This window comes from Musca autumnalis, unplaced genomic scaffold (assembly GCF_047663935.1).
Source record: "Musca autumnalis isolate F117 unplaced genomic scaffold, ASM4766393v1 scaffold_1, whole genome shotgun sequence".
NCBI lineage: Eukaryota > Metazoa > Arthropoda > Insecta > Diptera > Muscidae > Musca > Musca autumnalis.
The window spans coordinates 59,666,246-59,692,953 of NW_027411644.1; the positions used below are offsets into that span (position 1 = coordinate 59,666,246).

General features: G+C 38.0%; 1 protein-coding gene across 10 annotated transcripts in view; it reads left to right on the forward strand.

The window, feature by feature from the left end:
• Positions 1–26,708, forward strand: part of LOC141398470 (atrial natriuretic peptide receptor 2) — a 513,388-nt gene that overhangs the window by 389,015 nt on the left and 97,665 nt on the right. For 3 of the 10 annotated variants that reach the window (XM_073975817.1, XM_073975779.1, XM_073975785.1), the window contains exon 2: positions 8,729–10,028. The exons of 2 other annotated variants lie outside the window; for them this stretch is intronic. In XM_073975817.1, the coding sequence (XP_073831918.1) occupies positions 9,197–10,028 (832 nt within the window). In that variant the 5' untranslated portion in view covers positions 8,729–9,196. Of the gene's footprint in view, positions 1–8,661; positions 10,029–26,708 lie in introns of all 10 variants that reach the window. 5 more of the 10 variants (XM_073975773.1, XM_073975800.1, XM_073975768.1 and 2 more) reach the window with 3 other exon arrangements.

Here is a 26,708-nt window from a genome sequence, read left to right on the forward strand (position 1 = left end):
TCTTAAGACACCACTTGTAGAGAAGTTTTACATGGGTGAAATACTCAGGAAATGTCGCCAACATTACAGAGGTGTATTTGGGCACCGTTAAAACGTTTTTTGATGTTACCTGGCCGAGGAATCGAACCCACAACATTCAGCGTGCAAGGCGGGTGTGCATACCATTGCACCGCGGTTGACCCTTTCCGTTGCCTTTGGATGACCTAAAGAGGTCTGTTGGCTATAAAAAACTTCAAAAAGTTGTTTGTTTCCTTGGGATGACCTCAATGGGCCTTCTGTTGCTTAGGAAGACCTCACGAGGTCTTCTGTTGCTTATAGAAGGCCTCAACAGTTCTTCTGTTTCCTATAGAAGGCCTCAAAAGAAAGTTTTTTTTCATAGAAAACCAGGAGGTCCCCTCATAGAAGACCATGAAAAGGTCTTCGTATAGAAGGAAGAAGGTCTTCTTATAGAAGCTCAAGAAGTTTTCTTACAGAAGATCACGAGATCACTCTTAGAAGTTCTGGAGTTCTTTTATAGAATTGCAGGGGTTCTTCTCATATAAAACTAAAAACAAAGAGGGTTTCTCATGGTAAATCAAAAGGTTTTCTCATAGAATACCAAGAGGTTTTCTCATAGAAGACGTAGACGTCTTCTCAACGAAGACCAAGACATGTTTTCATAAAAGAGGACCAAAAGATATTTCTCACAAAAGACTAGGAGAACTTCTCAAAGACGACCAATGGATCTTCTCATTAAAGACAAATAGGTCTGCTCATAAAATACCAATTGTCTTATTTAAGAAAACCAATTTTCTTAAGGAAAAACAATAGTTCTTCGCTTAAAGTACTTCATATAAAATGATCAATAGGTTTTGTTAAAAAGCCAATAAATCTACTTTTGTAAGGGGACCCGGAGCACACCGAAAAGTTTTTATAGAGAATACCAATAAATCATTTTATAGAATAGCAATAGATTTACGACCACCAGACCAAACAACTAATCAACAAGAATTCTTCTTTTGGAAGACCCAATGGTCTTCTTGAACAACACCAAATGTGTCGTCTTTTTATAGAAATATGATATCCACACAAAAAAATGAAACATTTTTTTCATGGTATTCCGAGGTGTTTCTAATGGTGAGATTTATCGAGTAATAAATTCATTTTTATGACTTTGCATTTAAATGGGAAATTAAAATTTTCAAATTTGGCTTTTATGGCAAAATCGAGTTGTGAATAACAATTAGTTGGCAACGACATTCTATATTTAGAAATTATTAAAGAACATAAATTGTACTGTTGGTTTGGCAAGAACGAAAAAAAATCACAATTTATTTCGCACTACGTTATACCCTAATGTACATTGTGTGTTGAATTAATTACTCTATTTTGTTTGAATGATACGAGCAATTATTGTTTTTATTGTTGGCAGCGAGTGAGTATTTATTTGTTTCTTCGTTTCGTTTTTTTTTTTCTTCTTGTGACCCAGTCGCGTGTTACAAATTTTGGATAACGATGATTTGCTGTTTTGTTTTTCATTTACTTTATTATGTTTTTATTTCTTTTCTTGGTTTGTTTTTTTTTTTTTTTTTTGTTTTGTTGGCCGGTTGCTGGGCTTACATGCGGGGATTCCCACAAAATAATGCTGTCGCTATTTCTTTGTTGTGGCCAATAGAAAGTTGTTTACCTTGTCTGGTTTTTGGTAATCTCAGTTGATCATTGTTGTTTACTTTTAAATGGGGTTCTAATTATGTAAAATTTATTATACCGGCAAAATACATAACTTTTTTAACGCTGAATTATTTATGGGCAAATTAAAAAATGTTTAAATTCAGTCTTCAAGAGGTCTTCTGTTGCCATTGAATGACCTCTAGTCTTCTGATGCCTATAGAAGGCCCCAAAACTTTTTCTGTTGCCTTATCAAGGGCTCTTCTGTTGCCTAACACAGGTCTCAATAGGTCTTCTGTTACCTTTGGATGACCTCAAGAGGTCCTCTGATGTTTTTGGATGAACCCAAAGGGCCTTTTTCCTCTCTGGGAAGCCAAACGAAGTCTTATGGTGTCTATAAAAGTCCTCAAGAAGGCTTCTGTTTCCTACAGAAGGTTTCAGGGAATATTCAGTTGCCTTTGGATGACCCCAAAATGTCTTTTTTTTGCCTATAGAAGGCTTTAAAAGGTCTTCAGTTGTCTTGGGATGACCTCAAGAGGTCTTCTGTTGCCTTTTGATTATCTCAAGAGGTCATCTGATGCCTTTGGATAACCGCAAAAGGTCTTTTGTTGCCTATAGAAGACTTCAAGGTGTCTCCCGTTTGCTCTGGAAGATCTCAATAAATATTCTGTTGCCTTTGGATGGTCTTCTATTATCTCAATATCAAGAGGTCTTTTGTTGCCTATACAAGGCCTCAAAATGCCTTCTGTTGCCTTGTGGTGAACACAAGGGGTTCTCTGTTGCTTATTAAGACCTCAATAAAAAGGGCTCAAGAAGTCTTCTGTTCCCTACAGGAGGTTTCAGGGAGTCTTCTGTTGTCTTAGGATGACCCCTAAAGGCCTTTTGTTGCCTATGGAAGATCTCAAGGGGTCTTCTGTTGCCTTTGGAGGGCCTCAAAAGGTCTTCCGTTGCTTTTGGATGACCTCAAGAGCTCCCCTGATGTTTTTGGATGAACCCAAAAAGTCTTTTTTGCCTCTGGGAAGCCAAAATAAGTTTTATGGTGTATATAAAAGTCCTCAAGAAGGCTTCAGTTCCCTACAGAAGGTTTCAGGGAGTATTCTTTTGCCTAAAGGGATATTCTGTTGCCTATAGAAGGTTTCAAAAGGTTTTCTGTTGTCTTGGGATGAACTCAAGAGGTCATCTGATGCCTTTGGATAACCGCAAAAGGTCTTTTGTTGCCTATAGAAGACTTCAAGGGGTCTCCCGTTGCCTCTAGATGATCTTAATAGGTCTTCTATTGACTTTGGATGACCACAGGATTTCTTCTATTATCTATAGAAGGCCTTAAAAGGTCTTCTGTTGCTTATGAAGATCTCAAGAGGTCTTTTGTTGCCTATACAAGGCCTCAAAGGCCTTCTGTTGCCTTGGTGTGAACACAATGGGTTCTCTGTTGCTTATGAAGACCTCAATAGGGGTTCTGTTGCTTATAGAGTCTTCAAAAGTTCTTTTGTTGCCTTTGCCACAAAAGGTCTTTTTTCCTCTGGGAGGCCACAAAGGTCTTCTGGTCTGGATGACCACAAAGGGCCTTTTTTGCCTCTGGGAAGCCACAAAAGGTCTTATGTTTTCTATAAAAGGCCTTAAGATGTCTTCTGTTCCATACAGGGGGTTTCAGGGAATCTTCTCTTGCTTTGGATGACGCTAAAAGGTCTTTTGTTGCCTCAAGGGGTCTTCTGTTGCCTATAGAAGGCCTCAAAAGGTCTTCTGTTGTCTTGGGATGACCTCAAGAGGTCTTTTGTTGCCTTTTGATGAACTCAAGAGGTCATCTGATGCGTTTGGATAACCCAAAAGGTCATTTGTTGCCTATAGAAGACTTCAAGGGGTCTCTTGTTGCCTCTAGAAGATCACAATAGGTCTTCTGTTGCCTTTGGATGACCTCAAGAGGTCTTCTCTTGCCTTTGGATGACCTCAGTAGGACTTCTGTTGTCTACAGAAGATCTTATGTTGCATATGAAGATCTCAAGAGGTTTTTTGTTGCCTATACAAGGCCTCAAAAGGCCTTCTGTGCCTTGGGGTGACATAAGGGGTTCTCTGTTGCTTATGAAGACCTCAAGAGGTCTTCTGTTGGCTATAAAGTCTTCAAAAGTTTTTCTGGTGCCTTTGGATGATCTCAAGAGATCTTCTGAAAGGTCTTCTGTTGCCCATAGAAGGCCTCAGAAGTTCTTCTGTTGCCTTTGGATGACCTCAAGAAGTCTTCTGATGCAGTTGGATATTCTCGAGATATCTTCTGATGTTTTTGATGACCAAAAAAGGCATTTTTGCCTCTGGGAAGCCCCAAAAGGTCCTATGTTTTCTATAAAAGGCCTCAAGAGGTCTATTGTTGCCTTTGGATGTCCTAACAATGTCTTCTTATCTCTTATGAGTACCTCAAAAGTACTTCTGATGTCTGTAGAAGACATTAAGAGGTCTTTTGCTGCCTAAAGAAATCTTCAAAAGTTTTTCTGTTACGTTTGAATGATAACAGAGGGTATTTTTTTTTTCTGTGAGACCATAGGAAGTCTTCTGTTGCCTATGGGAGGCTTCAAAAAAACTTATGTTTCTATTGGATGGCCTCAAGAGGTCTTCTGTATCTTATAGAATACCTCAAATGATCTTCTGTTGCTTATGAAGATCTCTAGAGGTCTTCTGTTGCCTATAGAAGACCCCAATAGGTCTCCTGTTGCCTTGGGATGACCACAAGAGACCTTCTGTTGCATATGAAGACTTAAAGAGATCTTCTGTTGCCTATAGAAGGCCCCAATAGGTCTTCTGTTGTCTGTAGAAGACCTGTTTCTGTTTCCTATAGAATACGAGAAGAGGTCTTCTGTTATCTGTAAAGGACTCAAGAGGTCTTTTGTTGCCTAAAGAAGGCCTCAAAAATTCTTCTGTTACCTTGGGATGACCTCAAGAGATTTTCTTTTACCTTTTGATGATCTCAAAAGGTCTTCTGATGATTTTGGAGCCCTATTGACTCTAGAAGATCTCAATAGGTCTTCCGTTGCCTTTGGATGACCTTTTGTGGTCTATAGAAGGCCTCAAAAGGCCTTCTGTTGCCTTGGGGTGAACACAAGGGGTTTTCTGTTGCTTATGAAGACCTCAAGAGGTCTTCTATTGCCTACAGAGCCTTCAAAAGTTATTCTGTTACCTTTGGATGATCTCAAAAGATCTTCTGATGTTTTTGGATGGCCACAGAAGGTCTTTTTTGCCTCTGGGAGGCCACAAGAGGCGTGTTGTCTGTAAAAGGCCTCAAGGGGTCTTCTGTTGACTATGGCAGCCTTCAAGAAGTCTTCTGTTGCCTTTGAATGACTTCAAGAGGTCTTCTGTTGCCTATTGGAGGCCTCAAAAGGTCTTCTGCAGTCTTTGGATGACCTCCAGAGGTCTTCTGTTACCTTTTTATGACCCCAGGAGGTTTTCTATTATCTCAAGAGGTCTTCTGTTGCCTATAGAAGGCCTCAAAAATGTTTATGTTGCCTTAAGATGATCTCAAGACATTTCTGTTGCTTTTGGCAACTTCAAGTGGCTCTCTGATGCCTCAAAAGACCGTTTTTGCCTTCGGAAGACCTCAAGTGGTATTCTTTTGCTTATGAATACCTTAATAAGTCTACTGTTGCCTGTAGAAGCCTTCAAAAATTCTTCTGTTGCCTTTTGATGATCTCCAGAGATCTTCTGATGTTTTTGGATGACCCTAAGAGTATTTTTTGTTGTTTTCTGCTGTCGATAAAAGACCTCAAGGGGTCTCCTGTTGCCTCTAGAAGATCTCAATAGGTCTTCCGTTGCCTTTGGATGACCTCAAGAGGTCTTCTGTTGCCTTTGAATGACCTTTTGTGGCCCACAGAAAGCCTCAAAAGGCCTTCTGTTGCATTGGGGTGAACACAAGGGGTTTTCTGTTGCTTATGAAGACCTCAAGAGGTCTTATGTTGCCTTTGGATGACCTCAAAAGTTCTTCTGTTGCCTTTGGATGACCTCAAGAGATCTTCTGATGGTTTTGGATGGCCACAAATGGTCTTTTTTGCCTCTGGGAGGCATGTTGTCTGTAAAAGGCCTCAAGAGGTCTTCTGTTGACTATGGCAGCCTTCAAGAAGTCTTCTTTTGCCTTTGAATGACTTCAAGAGGTCTTCTGTTGCCTATGGGAGGCCTCAAAAGGTCTTCTGCTGTCTTTGGATGACCTCCAGAGGTCTTTGGTTGCCTTTGGACGACCTCAGGAGGTCTTCTATTATCTATAGAAGGCCTCATGAAGATCTCAAGAGGTCTTCTGTTGCCTATAGAATACCTCAAAAATTTTTATGTTGCATTGGGATGACCTCAAGAGATTTATGTTGCCTTTTGACAGCCTCAAGTGGCTTGCTGATGCCTTTGGATAACCTCAAAAGTCATTTTTTGCCTTCGGAAGACTTCAAGTGGTATTCTGTTGCTTATGAAGACCTTAAGAGGTCTACTGTTGCCTATAGAAGCCTTCAAAGATTCTTCTGTTGCCTTTTGATAATCTCAACAGATCTTCTGATGTTTTTGGATGACCCCAAGAGAATTTTTTGTTGTTTTCTGCTGTAGAGAAAAGACCTCAAAAGGGCATCCGTTGCTTATGAAGATTTCTAGATGTCTTCTGTTGCTTATAGAAGGCCTTAAAAGGTCTTCTGTTGGCTTGGAATGACCACCAGGGGTCTTTTGTTGCATATTAAGACCTCTAGAGGTCTTCTGTTGCATATAGAAGAACTTAAGACCTGTAGAAGACCTCAAGAAATATTCTGTTGCCTATGCGATACGAGAAGTGGTCTTCTGTTGCCTATAGAAGGCCCCAAAAATTCTTCTGTTACCTTGGGATGACCTCAAGGGATTTTTTGTTGCCTTGGATGATCTCAAGAAGTCTTCAGAGGTATTTTGTTTGTGCTTATGAAAACTTCAAGACGTGTTCTATTGCCTATAGTAGACCTTAACAAGTTCTTATGTTGCCTTTGGATGTCCTCATGAGGTCTTCTGTTGACTATAGGAGGCCTTAAAATATCTTATGTTGCCTTGGGATGACTTCAAGGGGTCTCCTGTTGCTTGTGAAAACCTCAAAAGTTCTTCTGTTGTCTGTAGAAGACCTTAATAGGTATTCTGTTGCCTACAGAAGGCAACAGTTCTTTTGTTACCTTGGGATGACCTCAATAGGTCTCCTGTTGCTTTTTTATGACATTAAGACGTCTTCTGTAGTGCGATTCTCTAGCTCTTTTTTTGAGTTACCGAAAAATATAGGTAAAATAAAAATTCTTATAATTTCGGTAAATAACGATGTTTTTCGGTAAGTTAGCGACGAATAAAAAGTAGTCGCAAAGCTCTACCGATATCAAGAGGGCTGTCAACTTTTATTCGAAGTTTTCTTTCATAATTTTGTCTTTTAATTTTACCGATTTTTTTGGTAACTCCAAAAATGAGTTAGTGATGATGCCTTTGGATAACCCCAAAAGGTCTTTTGTTGCCTATGGAAGACTTCAAGCGGAATTTTGTTGCTTATAGAGACCTCAAGAGGTATTTTGTTGCCTACAGAAGTCTTCAAAATTCTTCCATTGCCTTTGGATGACCTTAAGAGATCTTTTGATATTTATGGATGACCCCAAAATCCCTTCTTGGCCTATGGGAGGCCACACAGAGTATTCTGTTGTCTACAAAAGGCCGCAAGAGGTCTTCTGTGGCCTATAGAAGGCTTAAAGAAGTCTTCTGCTACCTTTGGTGACCTCAAGAGGTCTTCAGTTGCCTATTGCAGGCCTAAAATGGTCCTCTGTTGGCTTGAGGTGACCTCAAAAGCTTTTTTGATGCCTTTGGATGGCCTTAAGAGGACTTCTATTGCCTTTGAATATCCCCAAAGAGTCTTTTGTTGCCTATGAGGACCTCAAGAGGTCTTGTGATGTTTTTGAATGATTTTGCATCTAGGAAGCGACAAAGGTCTTATGTTGCCTATAGAAGACCTTAAGAGGTTAACATTTGTTAGGGGAGTCGTTATCGAAATTTTCCGCGTGTCCGGCCTCAATAGGTCTTTTGTGGCCTATAGGAGGCTTAAAGAAGTCTTCTGCTGCCTTTGGATGACTTCAAGAGGTCTTCTGTTGCCTATTGCAGGCCTCAAATGGTCCTCTGTTGCCTTGATATGACCTCAAGAGCTGTTTTGATGCCTTTGGATGGCCTTAAGACTACTTCCAATGCCTTTGTATATCCCCAAAGAGTCTTTTCTTGCTTATGATGACCTCAAGAGGTCATCTGATGTTTCTGGATGATTTTGCATCTAGGAAGCGACAAAGGTCTTCTGTTGCCTATAGAAGACCTTAAGAGGTTAACATTTGTTAGGGGAGTCGTTATCGAAATTTTCCACTTGTCCCTTCGAAAATTTTCCTGATAAATTGCCTTTTTTCATTGACACATGAATTAAATGATTTTCAAAAAAACGGCTTGGTGTCATTTATTTTTTTAAAAATCGTCCATCTTTATGTCTCTGTTTTGTACATTTCTTTTAATATTTTTTTATTACTGCGGGGTCATCTATTTTTGTGTTTTTCTCACGAAACTTGTAATGATCGGAATGATTAATATCTGTCTGAACGGAAATTAAGAAACGTGTGTGTCTTTTCTAAACAAGTTTCCATTGGAATTTCAATTGTCTCAGGGTGGCTGGCTGTTGGTTAACAAGCCTTTGATGTGTTCACACAAATTGTTTAAAATATTGTCATAAAATTTGTAAGTAAAAAATAGAGATATTATTTGACAGTGACCGATGTCTATAAATTAAATAATAATTGAGTTTAAATTATTTAATAATCTTCGATTACACTGGTCAACAAAATGAATTTTCGTCGAATTATCGAGCTATTTTCAAATCCGGCTGCAGCGTTTGTCTATCAGCTCTCGTTTTTCGAGATATGGCAGAGAACTTGCTTTGCTGCAAAGCAAAATTTTTATAGGTTTCAAAAATAACTCCATTGAAAGATGGTTTTAATACAAAAACCCTTCTAACCACACCAAACTTACTTTAAGTTCATTTCAAGGGAATTTGCCCATAGACTTAAGAAATAAAGAAATAATAAATTAAAGATTTTTGCAGAAAACAATAAAGAAATACACTCAACAACGAAAAACAATATGAAAACAAGTGAAACTCATGTCGGACTTTAATAGAATGCAACTAAACAAAAGAAAAGTGGAGTGAAAAATCATAACAAAAAAACCAAGAAAATTATTACAAAAACAACAAAAGCAAAATAAAATTAAAATAAACAATTCTTGAAAATTACAAAACAAAGGAATAACAACAACAACAACAAATTAAAAATGAAAAGAAAGAAAGTGATTCATTAGTAATAACAAAAAAAAAACACAAACAAAAAACCTAACATAACAAAACAGCAACTACAACAAAATATAATGTAATGTAATAAAGAAAATAATAAAGCAACAACTACTGCAAAGAATACTAAAACCCCACCATCAATTGACAAAGAAAAAACTAAAAACCCACAACAAACAACAACAACAACCAAAAAAATTCCAATTTCCCCGTGACAAGAAGAAAATGAAATTTAATTTCCACTTACCCTTCTTGACTGGTTCGCTTCATCTTCTTCTGCTACTGCCATTAATCTTTAACAACTACCCGCTCAATCATGCCCAACGTTATCACCTTGAATCCGAAAATCCCATGGCCGTCACTGAAATGCTACAAGTGTTCAAAGCCCCCGCACCCTCCACGACGCGCTATGCCAATGAAACGGTGCCGAAGAAAAATTTGGTCTTTGCCGTCCTCCTACCAGGCATGGAGCTGGACAACAAAAACGATTGTATCATGGCCAAGGTGTTGGCCGTTCTTGAGCTGGCCATAAATCATGTACACAGCATGGGTTTTGTTCACAATGCCCAAATCGATTTCACCCTAATTTCCCGAGATACCAACTGTTCATCGATTCATGGTCCCATAGGATTCTTTGAAATCTATATGCGCTTTCCCGAGATAAATGCTGTTATGGGGCTATCGTGTGAATATGTCTTGGCTCCCATATCACGTTATGCCGGTGCTTGGAAAATACCCGTTTTAACATCAGGTGGTAGTGCCAATGATTTTAGCAATAAGGCATCTTCGTATCCCACCTTGACCAGACTGCGAGGTTCCTTGGCCAACAATCTGGGTAATGTTGTGAAGGGCATTTTGGAATGTTTCAATTGGACCACCACGGTGTTGATCTATCAAAATGAAGACACCAAGACAAAGGGCAACTCGGTGTGTTTCTTTTGTGCCGTTGTGGTGCATGATAAGGTGCATTCCGACTATCAGCAGGCAATCGATACAGAGAAATGGACTAAGGCCAGTATTAAGCTGTTGCTGACAACGCTGTCGAAGAAGGCAAGAAGTAAGTATAAAGAAGATATACATAAATATTAAAAAAAAAACAAATAATTATGAACTGCAATTTTATATTTTGACATCTAACCCAAATTATAATGTTTACACACAATTGTGGATAATTTTATTCACCATTGTGGATAATTGTATCCACCACCGTTGATAATTTTATCCACCATTGTGGATAATTTTATCCACCATTGTGGATAATTTTATCCACCATTGTGGATAATTTTATCCACCTTTGTGGATAAATTTGTCCACCATTGAGAATAATTTTATTGACCGATAAGAATAACTTTATCCCCCTTCGCATATTATTTTACCCACCACTGTGGATAATTTAATCCACCGTTTTGGATAATTTTATTCACCACCATGAATAAATAATTGTAATTAAATTTATCCACTCCTGTGGATTATTTTTTCCACAAGAGTGAATAATTTTATCCACTCTTGTGGGTGTTTTTATCCACCACTGTGAATAATTTTATCGACCGTCGTAGATAATTTTATCGATCGATGTGGATAACCCGTGGATGATTTTACCCACAATCGTGCATAATATTATACACCACTGTGAATAATTTTATTCACCGTCTTGGATAATTTTATCCATCAACGGGTTGATCATTTATCCACAGTGGACCATTTTATCCACCACTGTTGATAATATTATCCATCAATGGGTGGATCATTTTATACACCATTGTGGATAATTTTATTCACCATAGAGAATAATTTGATCCACCAAAGTGGATAATTTTATCCACCATTGTGGATAATTTTATCCACCATTGTGGATAGTTTTATCCACCATTGTGGATAATTTTATCCGCCATTGTGGATAATTTTATCCACCATTGTGGATAAAGTATCCACATTAAAATATTATTATTATTATCCACCATTGTGGATAATTTTATCCATCGTGGATAATTTTATCCAGCATTTAGGATAATTTTATCCACTATTGTAAATAATTTTATTCACCATAGAGGATAATTTAATCCACCACAGTGGATAATTTAATCCACCACTGTGTATAATCCACCATTGTGGATATTTTTATCCAACATTGTGGATAGTTTTATCCACCATTGTGGATAACTTTATTCACCACGGTGGATAATTTGATCCACCACTGTGTATATTTTTATCCACCATTGTGTATAGTTTTATCCACCATTGTGGATAACTTTATCCGCCATTGTGGATAACTTTATCCACCATTGTGGATAATTTTATCCACCATTGTGGATAAAGTATCAACATTAAATTATTATTATTATCCACCATTGTGGATAATTTTATCCAGCATTTATTAATAAAATTGTATCCACCATCGTAGATAATTTTATCCACCATTGTGGATAATTTTATTCACCACAGTGGATAATTTGATCCACCACTGTGTATATTTTTATCCACCATTGTGGATAATTTTATCCGCCATTGTGGATAATTTTATCCACCATTGTGGATAATTTTATCCATCGTGGATAATTTTATCCATCGTGGATAATTTTATCCATCGTGGATAATTTTATCCAGCATTTAGGATTATTTTTCCACCATTCCACCATTGTGGATATTTTTATTCAACATTGTGGATAGTTTTATCCACCATTGTGGATAATTTTATCCACCTTTGTGGATAAAGTATCCACATTAAAATATTATTATTATTATTATTATTATTATTATTATTATTATTATTATTATTATTATTATTATTATTATTATTATTATTATTATTATTATTATTATTATTATTATTATTATTATTATTATTATTATTATTATTATTATTATTATTATTATTATTATTATTATTATTATTATTATTATCCACCGTTATGTATAATTTTACCCCTCGTGGACAATTTTATCCACGGACGTGGATAAATTTATCCACCATTGTAGATAATTTTATTCACCACAGTGTATATTTTTATCCACCATTGTGGATAATTTTATCCACCATTGTGGATAGTTTTATCCACCATTGTGGATAACTTTATCCGCCATTGTGGATAATTTTATCCACCATTGTGGATAATTTTATCCACCATTGTGGATAATTTTATCCACCATTGTGGATAATTTTATCTAGCATTTATTAATAAAATTGTATCCACCATCGTAGATAATTTTATCCACCATTGTGGATAATTTTATTCACCACAGTGGATAATTTGATCCACCACTGTGTATATTTTTATCCACCATTGTGGATAATTTTATCCGCCATTGTGGATAATTTTATCCGCCATTGTGGATAGAGTATCCACATTAAAATACTATTATTATTATCCACCATTGTGTATAATTTTACCCATCGTGGATAATTTTATACACGGACGAGGATAAATTTATCCACCATTGTGGATAATTTTATTCGCCATAGAGGATAATTTGACAGTGGATAATTAAAAATATTATCCACATCCAAGAATGATTATATTCACCATAGTGGATACTTTTATTCACCATCGTAGATAATTTTATTCACCATAAGGGATATTTTATCCACTTTATTCATCATCGGAGATAAATTTATAAATTTTTATAAATTTTATCCACCATCGTAGATAATTTTATCCACCATTGTGGATAATTTTATCCACCATTGTGGATAATTTTATTCACCACTGTGTATATTTTTTTCCACGATTGTGGATAATTTTATCCACCATTGTGGATAATTTTATCCACCATTGTGGTTAAAGTATCCACAGTAAAATATTATTATTATTATCCACCATTGTGGATAATTTTATCCACCATTGTGAATAATTTTATCCACCACCGTGGATAATTTTATTGTGGATACTTTTATCCACCATCGTGGTTAACTTTATCCGCCGTTGTGGAAAATTTGATCCTCCATTGTGGATAATTTTATCCACCATTGTAAATTGTTTTATTACCATCGTGGGTAATTTTGTCGACCGATGTGGATAACTTTATCCACCATTGTGTATAATATTATCCACCATTGTGTATAATTTTCACCAGGCCAGCAAATAATTTTATCCATAGTGGATATTTTTATCCACCAACGTGGATAATTTTTTCCAGCATTATGGTTAATTCTATCCACCACTGTGAATAATGTATCTACCACTGTCGATGATATTATCCACCACTGTGGAGAATTTTATCTACCATTGTGTATAATTTGATCGACCTTTTTGAAAAATTTTATGCACAATAGTGGATAATTTTATCCGCCATTGGAGATAATTTTATCCACTATTTTCTATAATTTTATTTACAATAACGGATAATTTGTTCACCAATCTGGATAATTTTTCTAGAATCGTCGAAAATTGTATCCACAATGTCGGACAATTTTTAACCACCCATGTGGATAGTTTTATCCACTATCGTGAATAATTTCGTTCACCATAGTGGATAATTTGATCCCCATTGTAGGTTATTTTATTCACTAACGCGGATAATTTTATCCAACAATATGGATAATGGTGGTGGATAAAATAATTCTGGATAATAATGTTGTTCACCATCGTGGATAATTTTATCCACCAATGCGGATAATTTTATCCAATTATGTGCATAATTTTTTCCACCAATAGTGATCGTTTATCCACCACTGCGGATAATGTTATCCATGACTGCGTATGATATTAATAATATCATATTATCCATCAATTTGGATAATTGTTTCAATAATCTTATTCACCATTGTGGATATTTGTATCCACTATCGTCGATATGGAATGAGGCTTTCTTTTAGTACTCCTGACAAGTTTCTGCTTAACAATTCTTATTCGAATAGCAGCTATAAAAATCTTGTTAGAAATCTAAAAGTTCCCAAACCGAGTGTGTGTGTTGGTGGTACTTATCATTACAAAAATATTGTTTTACTTAAAATCAACGCCATTAACCTGTCAATGTTAATATGACACAAAATTTATGCAAATTAATTAAAAGTGTCTTTCATTGCCAGCGCGTATCGAGAGGACCAACCAACCAGGTGTTCTAATTCGCGTCATACACGTTTAGGTTGTTTGTTTGTTGTTATAGTTTTTTGTTTATATTAACATAGTTTTCTTAAATGTAAACATTACAGGAGATTTCGTTTCGTGTTATTCTTTCGTTTATTTTCGTTTGATTTTCGCATTTCGCCACAGAAGTAAACAAATTTTTGCCGCCCATAAATCATGACGACGGCACCGAATTCAGAATTCTGTTCAATGGCCAAAAACATTTTCCACCTGTTTTGCAGTGAATAAGGTGTGATTTTTTTTGGCAACGTTTGCAGTGGTTACAATATTTATTTTGATGTGGTTGTGTGGGTGGGTGGTTGTTGGATGGCATTCGCCCACAAATCATAAGTGATTATTTATCAAGGAAATGTTCGAAATAATTGTCGAGGGTAAATTTATGTTCAATGGTCCACAAAAGCGAGGTGGATGATGGAAAGACAAACATATTAGGGGGAGAGAAATAGGGGGCATTTGTACACCTAAAGATTCACATTAAAGATCTTTTATCTGTTAAAAACCGCTTATATAGATAGAAGGTCTCAGGTCTCAGATAGAAGACGTTTAGAAGGTCTTCTATAAATGGAAGACCTTTGGAAGGCCTTCTCAAGATAGAAGACCCTTTCTAATGGAAAGGTTGCTTCTATAGACCCTTTCTGATAGAAAGGGTGCTTCTATAGACCCTTTCTAATAGAAAGGGTTCTTCTATACACCCTTTCTGATAGAACGGGTGCTTCTATAGACCCTTTCTAATAGAACCGGTGCTTCTATAAACACTTTCTGATAGAAAGGGTGCTTCCATTTACCCTTTCTGATAGAAAGGGTGCTTCTATAGACCCCTTTTGATAGAAAGGTGCTTCTATAGACCCTTCTGATAGAAAGGGTGCTTCTATAGACCCTTTCTGATAGAAAGGGTGCTTCTATAGACTATTTCTGATATAAAGGGTGCTTCTATAGACCCTTCCTGATATAAAGGGTGCTTCTATAGACCCTTCCTGATATAAAGGGTGCTTCTATAGACCCTTTCTGATAGAAAGGGTGCGCCTATAGACCCTTTCTGATAGAAAGGGTGCTTCTATAGACCCTTTCTGATAGAAAGTGTGCTTCTATAGACCCATTCTGTTCGAAAGGGTGCTTCTATAGACCCATTCTGTTCGAAAGGGTGCTTCTATAGACTATTTACGATATAAAGTGTGCTTCTATAGACCCTTTCTGATAGAAAGTGTGCTTCTATAGACCCTTTCTGATAGAAAGTGTGCTTCTATAGACCCTTTCTGATAGAAAGGGTGCTCTCATAGGCACTTACTGATAGAAAGGGTGCTTCTATAGACCCCTTCTGATAGAGAGGGTGCTTATATAGACCCTTTCTGATAGAGAGGGTGCTTCTATAGACCCTTTCTGATAGAGAGGGTGCTTATATAGACCCTTTCTGATAGAGAGGGTGCTTCTATAGACCCTTTCTGATAGAGAGGGTGCTTCTATAGACCCTTTCTGATAGAGAGGGTGCTTCTATAGACCCTTTCTGATAGAGAGGGTGCTTCTATAGACCCTTTCTGATAGAGAGGGTGCTTCTATAGACCCTTTCTGATAGAGAGGGTGCTTCTATAGACCCTTTCTGATAGACCCTTTCTATAGACCCTTTCTGATAGAACGGGTGCTTCTATAGACCCTTTCTGATAGAACGAGTGCTTCTATAGACCCTTTCTGATAGAACCGGTGGTTCTGATAGATAAAGAAGGTGCTTCTATAGATCCCGTCTGATAGAAAGGGTGCTTCTATAGACCCTTTCTGATAGAAAGGGTGCTTCTATAGACCCTTTCTAATAGAAAGGGTTCTTCTATACACCCTTTCTGATAGAACGGGTGCTTCTATAGACCCTTTCTAATAGAACCGGTGCTTCTATAAACACTTTCTGATAGAAAGGGTGCTTCCATTTACCCTTTCTGATAGAAAGGGTGCTTCTATAGACCCCTTTTGATAGAAAGGTGCTTCTATAGACCCTTTCTGATAGAAAGGGTGCTTCTATAGACTATTTCTGATATAAAGGGTGCTTCTATAGACCCCTTTTGATAGAAAGGTGCTTCTATAGACCCTTTCTGATAGAAAGGGTGCTTCTATAGACTATTTCTGATATAAAGGGTGCTTCTATAGACCCTTTCTGATAGAAAGGGTGCGCCTATAGACCCTTTCTGATAGAAAGGGTGCTTCTATAGACCCTTTCTGATAGAAAGTGTGCTTCTATAGACCCATTCTGTTCGAAAGGGTGCTTCTATAGACTATTTACGATATAAAGTGTGCTTCTATAGACCCTTTCTGCTAGAAAGTGTGCTTCTATAGACCCTTTCTGATAGAAAGGGTGCTCCTATAGACCCATCCTGATAGAAAGGGTCCACCTATAGACCCATCCTGATAGAAAGGGTGCTCTCATAGGCACTTACTGATAGAAAGGGTGCTTCTATAGACCCCTTCTGATAGAGAGGGTGCTTATATAGACCCTTTCCGATAGAGAGGGTGCTTCTATAGACCCTTTCTGATAGAGAGGGTGCTTATATAGACCCTTTCTGATAGAGAGGGTGCTTCTATAGACCCTTTCTGATAGAGAGGGTGCTTCTATAGACACTTTCTGATAGAGAGGGTGCTTCTATAGACCCTTTCTGATAGAGAGGGTGCTTCTATAGACCCTTTCTGATAGAGAGGGTGCTTCTATAGACCCTTTCTGATAGACCCTTTCTATAGACCCTTTCTGATAGACCCTTTCTGATAGAACGGGTGCTTCTATAGACCCTTTCTGATAGAACGAGTGCTTCTATAGACCCTTTCTGATAGAACCGGGATAGAGAGGGTGCTTCTATAGACCCTTTCTGATAGACCCTTTCTGCTTCTATAGATCCTTTCTGATAGAACGAGTGCTTCTATAGACCCTTTCTGATAGAACCGGTGGTTCTGATAGATAAAGAAGGTGCTTCTATAGATCCCGTCTGATAGAAAGGGTGCTTCTATAGACCCTTTCTGATAGAAAGTTTGCTTCTATAGACTTTTTCTGATAGAAAGGGTGCTTCTATAGACCCTTTCTGATAGAAAGGGTGCTTCTATAGACCCTTTCTGATAGAAAGGGTGCTTCTATAGACCCATTCTGATAGAAAGGGTGCTTCTATAGACCCTTTCTGATAGAAAGGGTGCTTCTATAGACCCTTTCTGATAGAAAGGGTGCTTCTATAGACCCTTTCTGATAGAAAGGGTGATTCTATAGACCCTTTCTGATAGAAAGGGTGCTTCTATAGACTCTTTCTGATAGGAAGGGTCCTCCTATAGACCCTTCCTGATAGAAAGGGTCCACCTATAGACCCATCCTGATAGAAAGGGTGCTCTCATAGGCACTTACTGATAGAAAGGGTGCTTCTATAGACCCCTTCTGATAGAGAGGGTGCTTATATAGACCCTTTCTGATAGAGAGGGTGCTTCTATAGACCCTTTCTGATAGAGAGGGTGCTTCTATAGACCCTTTCTGATAGAGAGGGTGCTTCTATAGACCCTTTCTGATAGACCCTTTCTATAGACCCTTTCTGATAGACCCTTTCTGATAGAACGGGTGCTTCTATAGACCCTTTCTGATAGAACGAGTGCTTCTATAGACCCTTTCTGATAGAACCGGTGGTTCTGATAGATAAAGAAGGTGCTTCTATAGATCCCGTCTGATAGAAAGGGTGCTTCTATAGACCCTTTCTGATAGAAAGGGTGCTTCTATAGACTTTTTCTGATAGAAAGGGTCCTCCAATAGACCCTTCTGATAGAATGGGTCCACCTATAGACCCATCCTGATAGAAAGGGTGCTCTCATAGGCACTTATTGATAGAAAGGGTGCTTCTATAGACCCCTTCTGATAGAGAGGGTGCTTATATAGACCCTTTCTGATAGAGAGGGTGCTTCTATAGGCCCTTTCTGATAGACCCTTTCTATAGACCCTTTCTGATAGAACGGGTGTTTCTATAGACCCCTTCTGGTAGAGAGGGTGCTTCTATAGACCCTTTCTGATAGAACGGGTGCTTCTATAGACCCTTTCTGATAGAACGGGTGCTTCTATGGACCCTTCCTTATAGACAGGGTGCCCCCATAGGCACTTTCTGATAGAAAGGGTGCTTCTATAGACCTTTTTTGATAGAAACGGTGCTTCTATAGACCTTTTTTGATAGAAACGGTGCTTCTATAACCCTTTCTCTAGATAGAAGACTTTTAGGAGGCCTTCGCTACATAAAAGACCTGTAAGGAGGTCTTCTTTAGGTAGGTCACCTTTAGGTGGTCTTCTCTTCTCTAGATAGAAGACCTGTAGCGGGTCTTCCATAAATGGAAGACCTCTTGGAGATACTGTATACAAAGAATATCTTTAGGAGGCCTTATCTAGATAGAATCGGTTCTAACTACAGAAGACTTCCTAAAGGTTTCCTTTATATTTTAGACCTCTTAAAAGTCTTTCTTGTATAGGTGACCTCGTGAAGGTCTCATATATCTAACAGACCTCCTAAAGGTCTTTTATTGATAGAAGCACTGCCAAAGGTATTAGATCCATCCTCCTTTTTTCATCTATAGAAGACTTCCTACTGGTCTCCTACGGCAGTATAATCGATGTGTCATATATACCAAATGTGTCATGAAATGAATTAGACTTTTAAAATAACCTCAGCGGCTTGCGTTGCTTCATCTCAATTACGAAGCATTTCTTATAAGGCATAGGCCTTTATTTTGAAATGACAGGAAGAATAATTGCTTAACTGTGAATAATTATTGCCGTTTTTGTTGTTGTTGCTTCTGTTGTAATGGAATTCCAACAATTTGCGTATTTATATTACAACAACATTCAAAATAGTTTTGTTATTAATAATTCTGTACGATATTGTCTTCGCTTATAACTTAATACGCTATAAAGAATGAGGCTATGTTATCTTGTGGGCTGAGAGTCTATATAGTTGATGATTGCCTGAGACTATCTTTAAATAGGCAATCCACTCGTATTACATGTTATAATTTATGGTAATTTTCTTGCGATATTTGTTAGGCGTTTCCCCCACCGTCTTCAACAATAATTCCCTCATTAGTTATTCCAAAACATTCCAACAATCCGACAGTTAACATTCCCAACAATTCACCCAGAGTCCATTAGAATAACTTGAAGTCATTAATTACATTGAATTACTTAATTAATATTACATTAGATTGGGTATTACACGCAGAGAAGAGAAATTGTAGGAGCAATCATATTTTTAGAACAAAATAGTGTATTTTAAAAATCGGAAAATATATATTGTTGTTTCGACTATATATTTTGTGTCAGGGTCCATAGTGACTCAAAATATATTGTTGGGCCAACAACATATATTTTCAGATTTTTACAATACACTATTTGGTTCTTAAAATATTATTGCTCCTACAATATCTCTTCTCTGCGTGTATATGGGTGTTTTTCTAGAATTCAAGCTATAAAGAAGTTCTCCTCGAAATGAAAGGGGTCAAGAGGAGCAGTTAGTCGACCATAGGATATGCTATAGGGACCACAAATGCAAATAACATGGAATAATATATTTTTATTCAAAGATTAGTTGTTATGGAATAACGAGAATTTATGGCGAGATTCGAAGCTATAGTCTTCTTTGAACTAGCTTTGATAAAGGTTAATGGTATCAAACACACTTTCATTTGGCATTCCATCTACTCCACGATTGGTGGGTAGCTCATAAAAAAAAGACATCATAACTCCAGTACCCATTGGAAAGGGTAAATAAATAATAGCCATCGCCATACTCATGTTGTTATTTTGCGGAGGCTTTCAGCAGAAGTCAATTTTCTAACATTTTTATTGAAAGCCATAATTGATGTAATGAAGTATTCATTCGCCTTTGTCTATTGGACCTCTGCATAGCAATAGAATTGATGGCAATTTAATTGGAACAATCGAACATGAATAACACATAATCATTCTTGTTATGCCGCATTTCTAAGTATGGCGGAGGTGATGATTGTTTGCTTAAATATGAGAAAGGCAATCAAAATGAAATGTTGGTATGATATGTGGACGATGTGTAAATAAACTTTAAAAAATGTAAATAAACTTATATTGATGCGTGAAGCCTATCTACCCATTTAGAATCCAAAATACCAAGTTACAGTTACTTTAGTAGAAAAATCCTTTAAAGGACACATGATACAGTATCTGAAAACCCGATGTACGAAACTACAGCAATGTCGTACGGGATATTTGTGAACGTATGCCTCAAATTCTTGTGGATAAAATTTTCAACCACTAGAAACCTGTAATTTCAAATTAAAGCTATTTTGGTCGGAAAATGCAGCTAAAGTCCTCAGATTAGATAAAAGTGGTGGTCATGTGGCGCCAATTTTTTCCTAAATGACGAATTATTAGATTTTTGTATGATACAAGGGGTGATTCTATAGACTCTTTCTGATAGAAAGGGTGCTTCTATAGACCATTTCCGACAGAAAAGGTTCTTTTTTACACCCTTTCTGATAGAAAGGGTGCTTCTATGGACCCTTTCTGATGGAAAGTGTTCTTCTATAGACCCTTTCTGATAGAAAGAGTGCTTCTATAAATCATTTCTGATAGAAAGGGTGCTTCTATAGGCCCTTTCTGATAGAAAGACTGCTTCTATAGACCATTTCTCATAGAAAGTGTGCTTCTATACACCCTTTCTTATAGAAAGGGTGATTCTATAGACCCTTTCTGATAGAAACGGTGCTTCTATAGACGCTTTCCGATAGAAAGAGTGTTTCTGTAGACCCTTTCTGATAGAAAGTGTGATTCTATAGACCATTTCTGACAGAAAGGGTGCTTCCAAAGACCCTTCTTGATAGAAAGGGTCCTTCTAAAGACCCTTTCTGATAGAAAGGGTGCTTCTATAGACCCTTTCTGATAGAAAGGGTGATTCTATAAACCCTTTCTGATAGAAAGGGTGCTTCGGTAGACCCTTTCTGATAGAAAGGGTGCTTCTATAGACCCTTTCTGATAAAAAAGGGTGCTTCCAAAGACCCTTCTTGATAGAAAGGGTCCTTCTATAGACCCTTTCTGATAGAAAGGGTGATTCTATAGACCCTTTCTGATAGAAAGGGTGATTCTATAGACCCTTTCTGATGGAAAGGGTGCTTTGGTAGACCCTTTCTGATGGAAAGGGTGCTTTGGTAGACCCTTTCTGACAGAAAGGGTGTTTGTATAGACCATTTCTGATAGAAAGGGTGATTGTATATACCCTTTCTATCAGAGAGGGTCCTTCTATAGACACTTTCTGATAGAAAGATACTTCTATAGACCCTTTCTAATGGAAAGGGTGATTCTATAGACCATTTCCGATAGAAAATGCCCTTCTTTAGACCCTTTCTGATAGAAAGGGTGCTTCTATAGACCCTTCTTGATAAAATGGGTCCTTCTATAGACCCTTTCTGATAGAAAGGGTGATTCTATAGACCCTTTCTGATAGAAAGGGTGCTTCTATAGACCCTTTCTGATAAAAAGGGTGCTTCCAAAGACCCTTCTTGATAGAAAGGGTCCTTCTATAGACCCTTTCTGATAGAAAGGGTGATTCTATAGACCCTTTCTGATAGAAAGGGTGATTCTATAGACCATTTCCGACAGAAAAGGTCCTTTTTTAGACCCTTTCTGATAGAAAGGGTGCTTCTATAGACCCTTCTTGATAGAAAGGGTCCTTCTATAGACCCTTTCTGATAGAAAGGGTGATTCTATAGACCCTTTCTGATAGAAAGGGTGCTTCTATAGACCCTTTCTGATAAAAAAGGGTGCTTCCAAAGACCCTTCTTGATAGAAAGGGTCCTTCTATAGACCCTTTCTGATAGAAAGGGTGATTCTATAGACCCTTTCTGATAGAAAGGGTGCTTCTATAGACCCTTCTTGATAGAATGGGTCCTTCTATAGACCCTTTCTGATAGAAAGGGTGATTCTATAGACCCTTTCTGATAGAAAGGGTGCTTCTATAGACCCTTTCTGATAAAAAGGGTGCTTCCAAAGACCCTTCTTGATAGAAAGGGTCCTTCTATAGACCCTTTCTGATAGAAAGGGTGATTCTATAGACCCTTTCTGATAGAAAGGGTGATTCTATAGACCATTTCCGACAGAAAAGGTCCTTTTTTAGACCCTTTCTGATAGAAAGGGTGCTTCTATAGACCCTTCTTGATAGAAAGGGTCCTTCTATAGACCCTTTCTGATAGAAAGGGTGATTCTATAGACCCTTTCTGATGGAAAGGGTGCTTTGGTAGACCCTTTCTGACAGAAAGTGTGCTTCTATAGACCCTTTCTTATAGAAAGGGTGATTCTATAGACCCTTTCTGATAGAAACGGTGCTTCTATAGACGCTTTCCGATAGAAAGAGTGTTTCTGTAGACCCTTTCTGATAGAAAGTGTGATTCTATAGACCATTTCTGATAGAAAGGGTGCTTCCAAAGACCCTTCTTGATAGAAAGGGTCCTTCTAAAGACCCTTTCTGATAGAAAGGGTGCTTCTATAGACCCTTTCTAATGGAAAATGTTCTTCTATAGACACTTTCTATTAGAAAGGTCTATAGAAGGACCCTTTCTAATGGAAAGGGAGCTTCTATAAACCCTTTCTGATAGAAAGGGTCCTTCTATAGACCTTTCTAATAGAAAGGGTGCTTCCATAGATCCTTTCTGATAGAAATGGTGATTCTATAGACCCTTTCTGATGAGAAGTGTGCTTCGGTAGACCCTTTCTGATAGAAAGGGTGCTTCTATAGACTATTTCTGATAGAAACGGTGCTTCTATAGACCATTTCTGATAGAAAGGGTACTTCTATAGACCCTTTCTAATGGAAAGGGTGCTTCTATAAACCCTTTCAGATGGAAAGTGTGCTTCTATAGACCATTTCTGATAGAAAGGGTGCTTCTATAGACCCTTTCTGATAGAAAGTGTGCTTCTATAGACCATTTCTGACAGAAAGGGTGCTTCTATAGACCCTTTCTGATAAAAAGTGTGCATCTATAGACCATTTCTGACAGAAAGGGTGCTTCTATAGACCCTTTCTGATAGAAAGGGTTCTTCTAAAGACCCATTCTGATAAAAAGGGTGCTTCTATAGACCCTTTCTGACAGAAAGGGTTCTTCTAAAGAACCTTTCTGATAGAAAGGGTCATTCTATAGACCATTTCAGATGTAAAGGGTGTTACTATAGACCCTTTCTTATAGAAAGGGTGATTCTATAGACCCTTTCAGATGGAAAGGGTGCTTCTATAGACCCTTTCTGATAGAAAGGGTGCTTCTATAGACCCTTTCTGACAGAAAGGGTTCTTCTAAAGACCCTTTCTGATAGAAAGGGTCATTCTATAGACCATTTCTGATGGAAAGGTTGCTTCTATAGATCCTTTCTGATAGAAAGGGTGATTCTATAGACCCTTTCAGATGGAAAGGGTGCTTCTATAGACCCTTTCTGATAGAAAAGGTGCTTCTGTAGACCCTTTCTGATAGAAAAGGTGCTTCTTTAGACCCTTTCTGATAGAACGGTCCTTCTTTAGACCCTTTCTGATAGAAAGGGCGCTTCTATAGACCCTTTCTTATAGAAAGGGCGCTTCCATAGACCATTTCTGATAGAAAGGGCGCTTCTAAGGCCCTTTCTAATAGAAAGGGTGCTCTATAGACCCTTTCTGATAGAAAGGGTGCTTCTATAGACCCTTTCAGATGGAAAGGGTGCTTCTATAGACCCTTTCTGATAGAAAGGGTGCTTCTATAGACCCTTTCTGACAGAAAGGGTTCTTCTAAAGACCCTTTCTGATAGAAAGGGTCATTCTATAGACCATTTCTGATGGAAAGGTTGCTTCTATAGATCCTTTCTGATAGAAAGGGTGCTTCTATAGACCCTTTCTGATAGAAAGGGTGCTTCTATAGACCCTTTCTGACAGAAAGGGTTCTTCTAAAGACCCTTTCTGATAGAAAGGGTCATTCTATAGACCATTTCTGATAGAAAGGGTCATTCTATAGACCATTTCTAATAGAAAGGGTCCTTCTATAGACCCTTTCAGACGGAAAGGGTGCTTCTATAGACCCTTTCTGATGGAAAGGGTGCTTCTATAGACCCTTTCTGATGGAAAGGGTGCTTCTATAGACCCTTTCTGGCAGAAAGCGTGCTTCTATAAACCCTTTCTTATAGAAAGGGTTCTTCTAAAGACCCTTTCTGATAGAAAGTGTCATTCTATAGACCCTTTTTGATAGAAAGGGCGCTTCTATAGACTCTTTCTGATAGAAAGGGTCCTTCCATAGACCCTTTCGGATAGATCGGTCCTTCTTTAGACCCTTTCTGATAGAAAGGGTGCATCTATAGACCCTTTCTTATAGAAAGGGTGATTCTACAGACCCTTTCTTATAGAAAGGGTGATTCTATAGACCCTTCCTGATAGAAAAGGTGCTTCTGTAGACCCTTTCTGATAGAAAAGGTGCTTCTATAGACAATTTTTGATAGAAAGGGTGCTTCTATAGACCCTTTCTGATAGAACGGTCCTTCTTTAGACCCTTTCTGATAGAAAGGGTGCATCTATAGACCCTTTCTTTTAGAAAGGGTGATTCTATAGACCATTTCTGATAGAAAGGGTGCTTCTATAAACCCTTTCTGATAGAACGGTCCTTCTTTAGACCCTTTCTGATAGAAAGGGTACTTCTATAGACCCTTTCTGACAGAAAGGGTGCATCTATAGACCCTTTCTTATAGAAATGGTGATTCTATAGACCCTTCCTGATAGAAAAGGTGCTTCTTTAGACCCTTCCTGATAGAAAGGGTGCTTCTATAGACTTTTTCTGATAGAAAGGGTCCTTCCATAGACCCTTTCTGATAGAAAGGGTGATTCTGTAGACTCTTTCTGATAAAAAGAGTGCTTCTAAAGCCCCTTCTGATAGAAAGTTGATTCTATAGACCCTTTCTGATGGAAAGGGAGCTTCTATAAACCCCTTCTGATAGAAAGGGTGCTTCTATAGACCCTTTCTGATAGAACGGGTCCTTCTATAGGCACTTTCTAAAAGAACGGTCCTTCTTTAGACCCTTTCTGATAGAAAGGGTGCTTCTATAAACCATTTCTGTTAAAAAGGGTCCTTCTATAGACCCTTTCTGATAGAACGGTCCTTTTTTAGACCCTTTCTGATAGAAAGGGTGCTTCTATAGACCCTTTCTGATAGAAAGGATGATTCTGTAGACCCTTTCTGATAGAAAGGTTGCTTCTATAGACCCTATCTGATAGAAAGAGTGCTCCTAAAGACCCTTTCTGATAGAAAGTTGATTCTATAGACCCTCTCTGATGGAAAGGGAGCTTTTATAAACCCTTTCTGATAGAGGGTGCTTATAGAAAGGGTGCTTCTATAGACTCTTTCTGATATAACGGGTCCTTCTATAGGCACTTTCTAATAGAAAGGATGCTTCTTTAGACCCTTTCTTATAGAAAGGATTCTTCTATAGACCCTTTCTGATCGAAAGGGTCCTTCTATAGACCCTTTCTGATAGAACGGTCCTTTTTTAGACCCTTTCTGATAGAAAGGATCCTTCTAAAGACCCTTTCTAATTGAAAGGGTGCTTCTGCGGACCCTTTCTGATAGAAAGGGGGATTCTATATACCCTTTCTAATAGAAAGGGTGATTCTATAGACCCTTCCTGATAGAAAGGGTGCTTCTATAGACCCTTTCTGATAGAAAGGGGGATTCTATATACACTTTCTAATAGAAAGGTTGATTCTATAGACCCTTTCTGATAGAAAGGGTGCTTCTATAGACCCTTTCTGATATAAAGGGTGCTTCTAAACCCCCTTTCTAATAGAAAGGGGTCCTTCTATAGACACTTTCTGATAGCAAGGGGTCCTTCTATAGACCCTTTCTGATCGAAAGGGTCCTTCTATAGACCCTTTCTGATCGAAAGGGTCTTTCTATAGACCCTTTCTGAGAGAAAGGGTGATTCTATAGACCCTTTCTGATAGAAAGGGTGCTTCTATAGACCCTTTCTGATAGAACGGGCCCTTCTATAGACCTTTCTTTTATAGACCCTTTCTGAAAATCCTAGAAATCCTAGGGCTCTTCAACAGGATTCTTCTGTGGAGCGCTTTGGGCCTTCCGAAGCAAGGCTTACTGATCTTCTGCGAAAAGAACTAGTGTAGTGTAGAACTAGTCCATTGTTCTATAGAAAGGCCTGCTGAAGACTATTGGTTTCCTATATGAAGACCTATTGGTATTCTTTTCTGTGAGAAAACCTGTTTCTCATTTTTGGCATTTCAAACAAAGGCCCAGTGGTCTAATGTTACTCAGTGGAGAAACATATTGACCTTCTAAGCAAAGACCTCTTCTTAGTCTTCTATAAGAAGCCTAATAGCTATTTTAAAGGAAGAACTTCTCGAGAAATATCCTTTATTTTTTTTGCAGGCCATTCTTTAGAAATTCATATTGGCCTACTATAGGGAAAATACCGCTTCTATAGATAGAATACCTATTTTCGTGCTCTTTTTATAGACAGAAGACCTCATTTCGATATCATCTATAGGCAGAAAACCGCTTCTTGAAGCCTTCTATAACCAAAACACCTCCTTCTTGAGGTTTTCTTGAGGACAGAATATAGCTTCTTGAGGTCTTCAATAGAGAGAAGAACGTTTCTTGTGGTGTTCTACAGACAGAAGACCTCT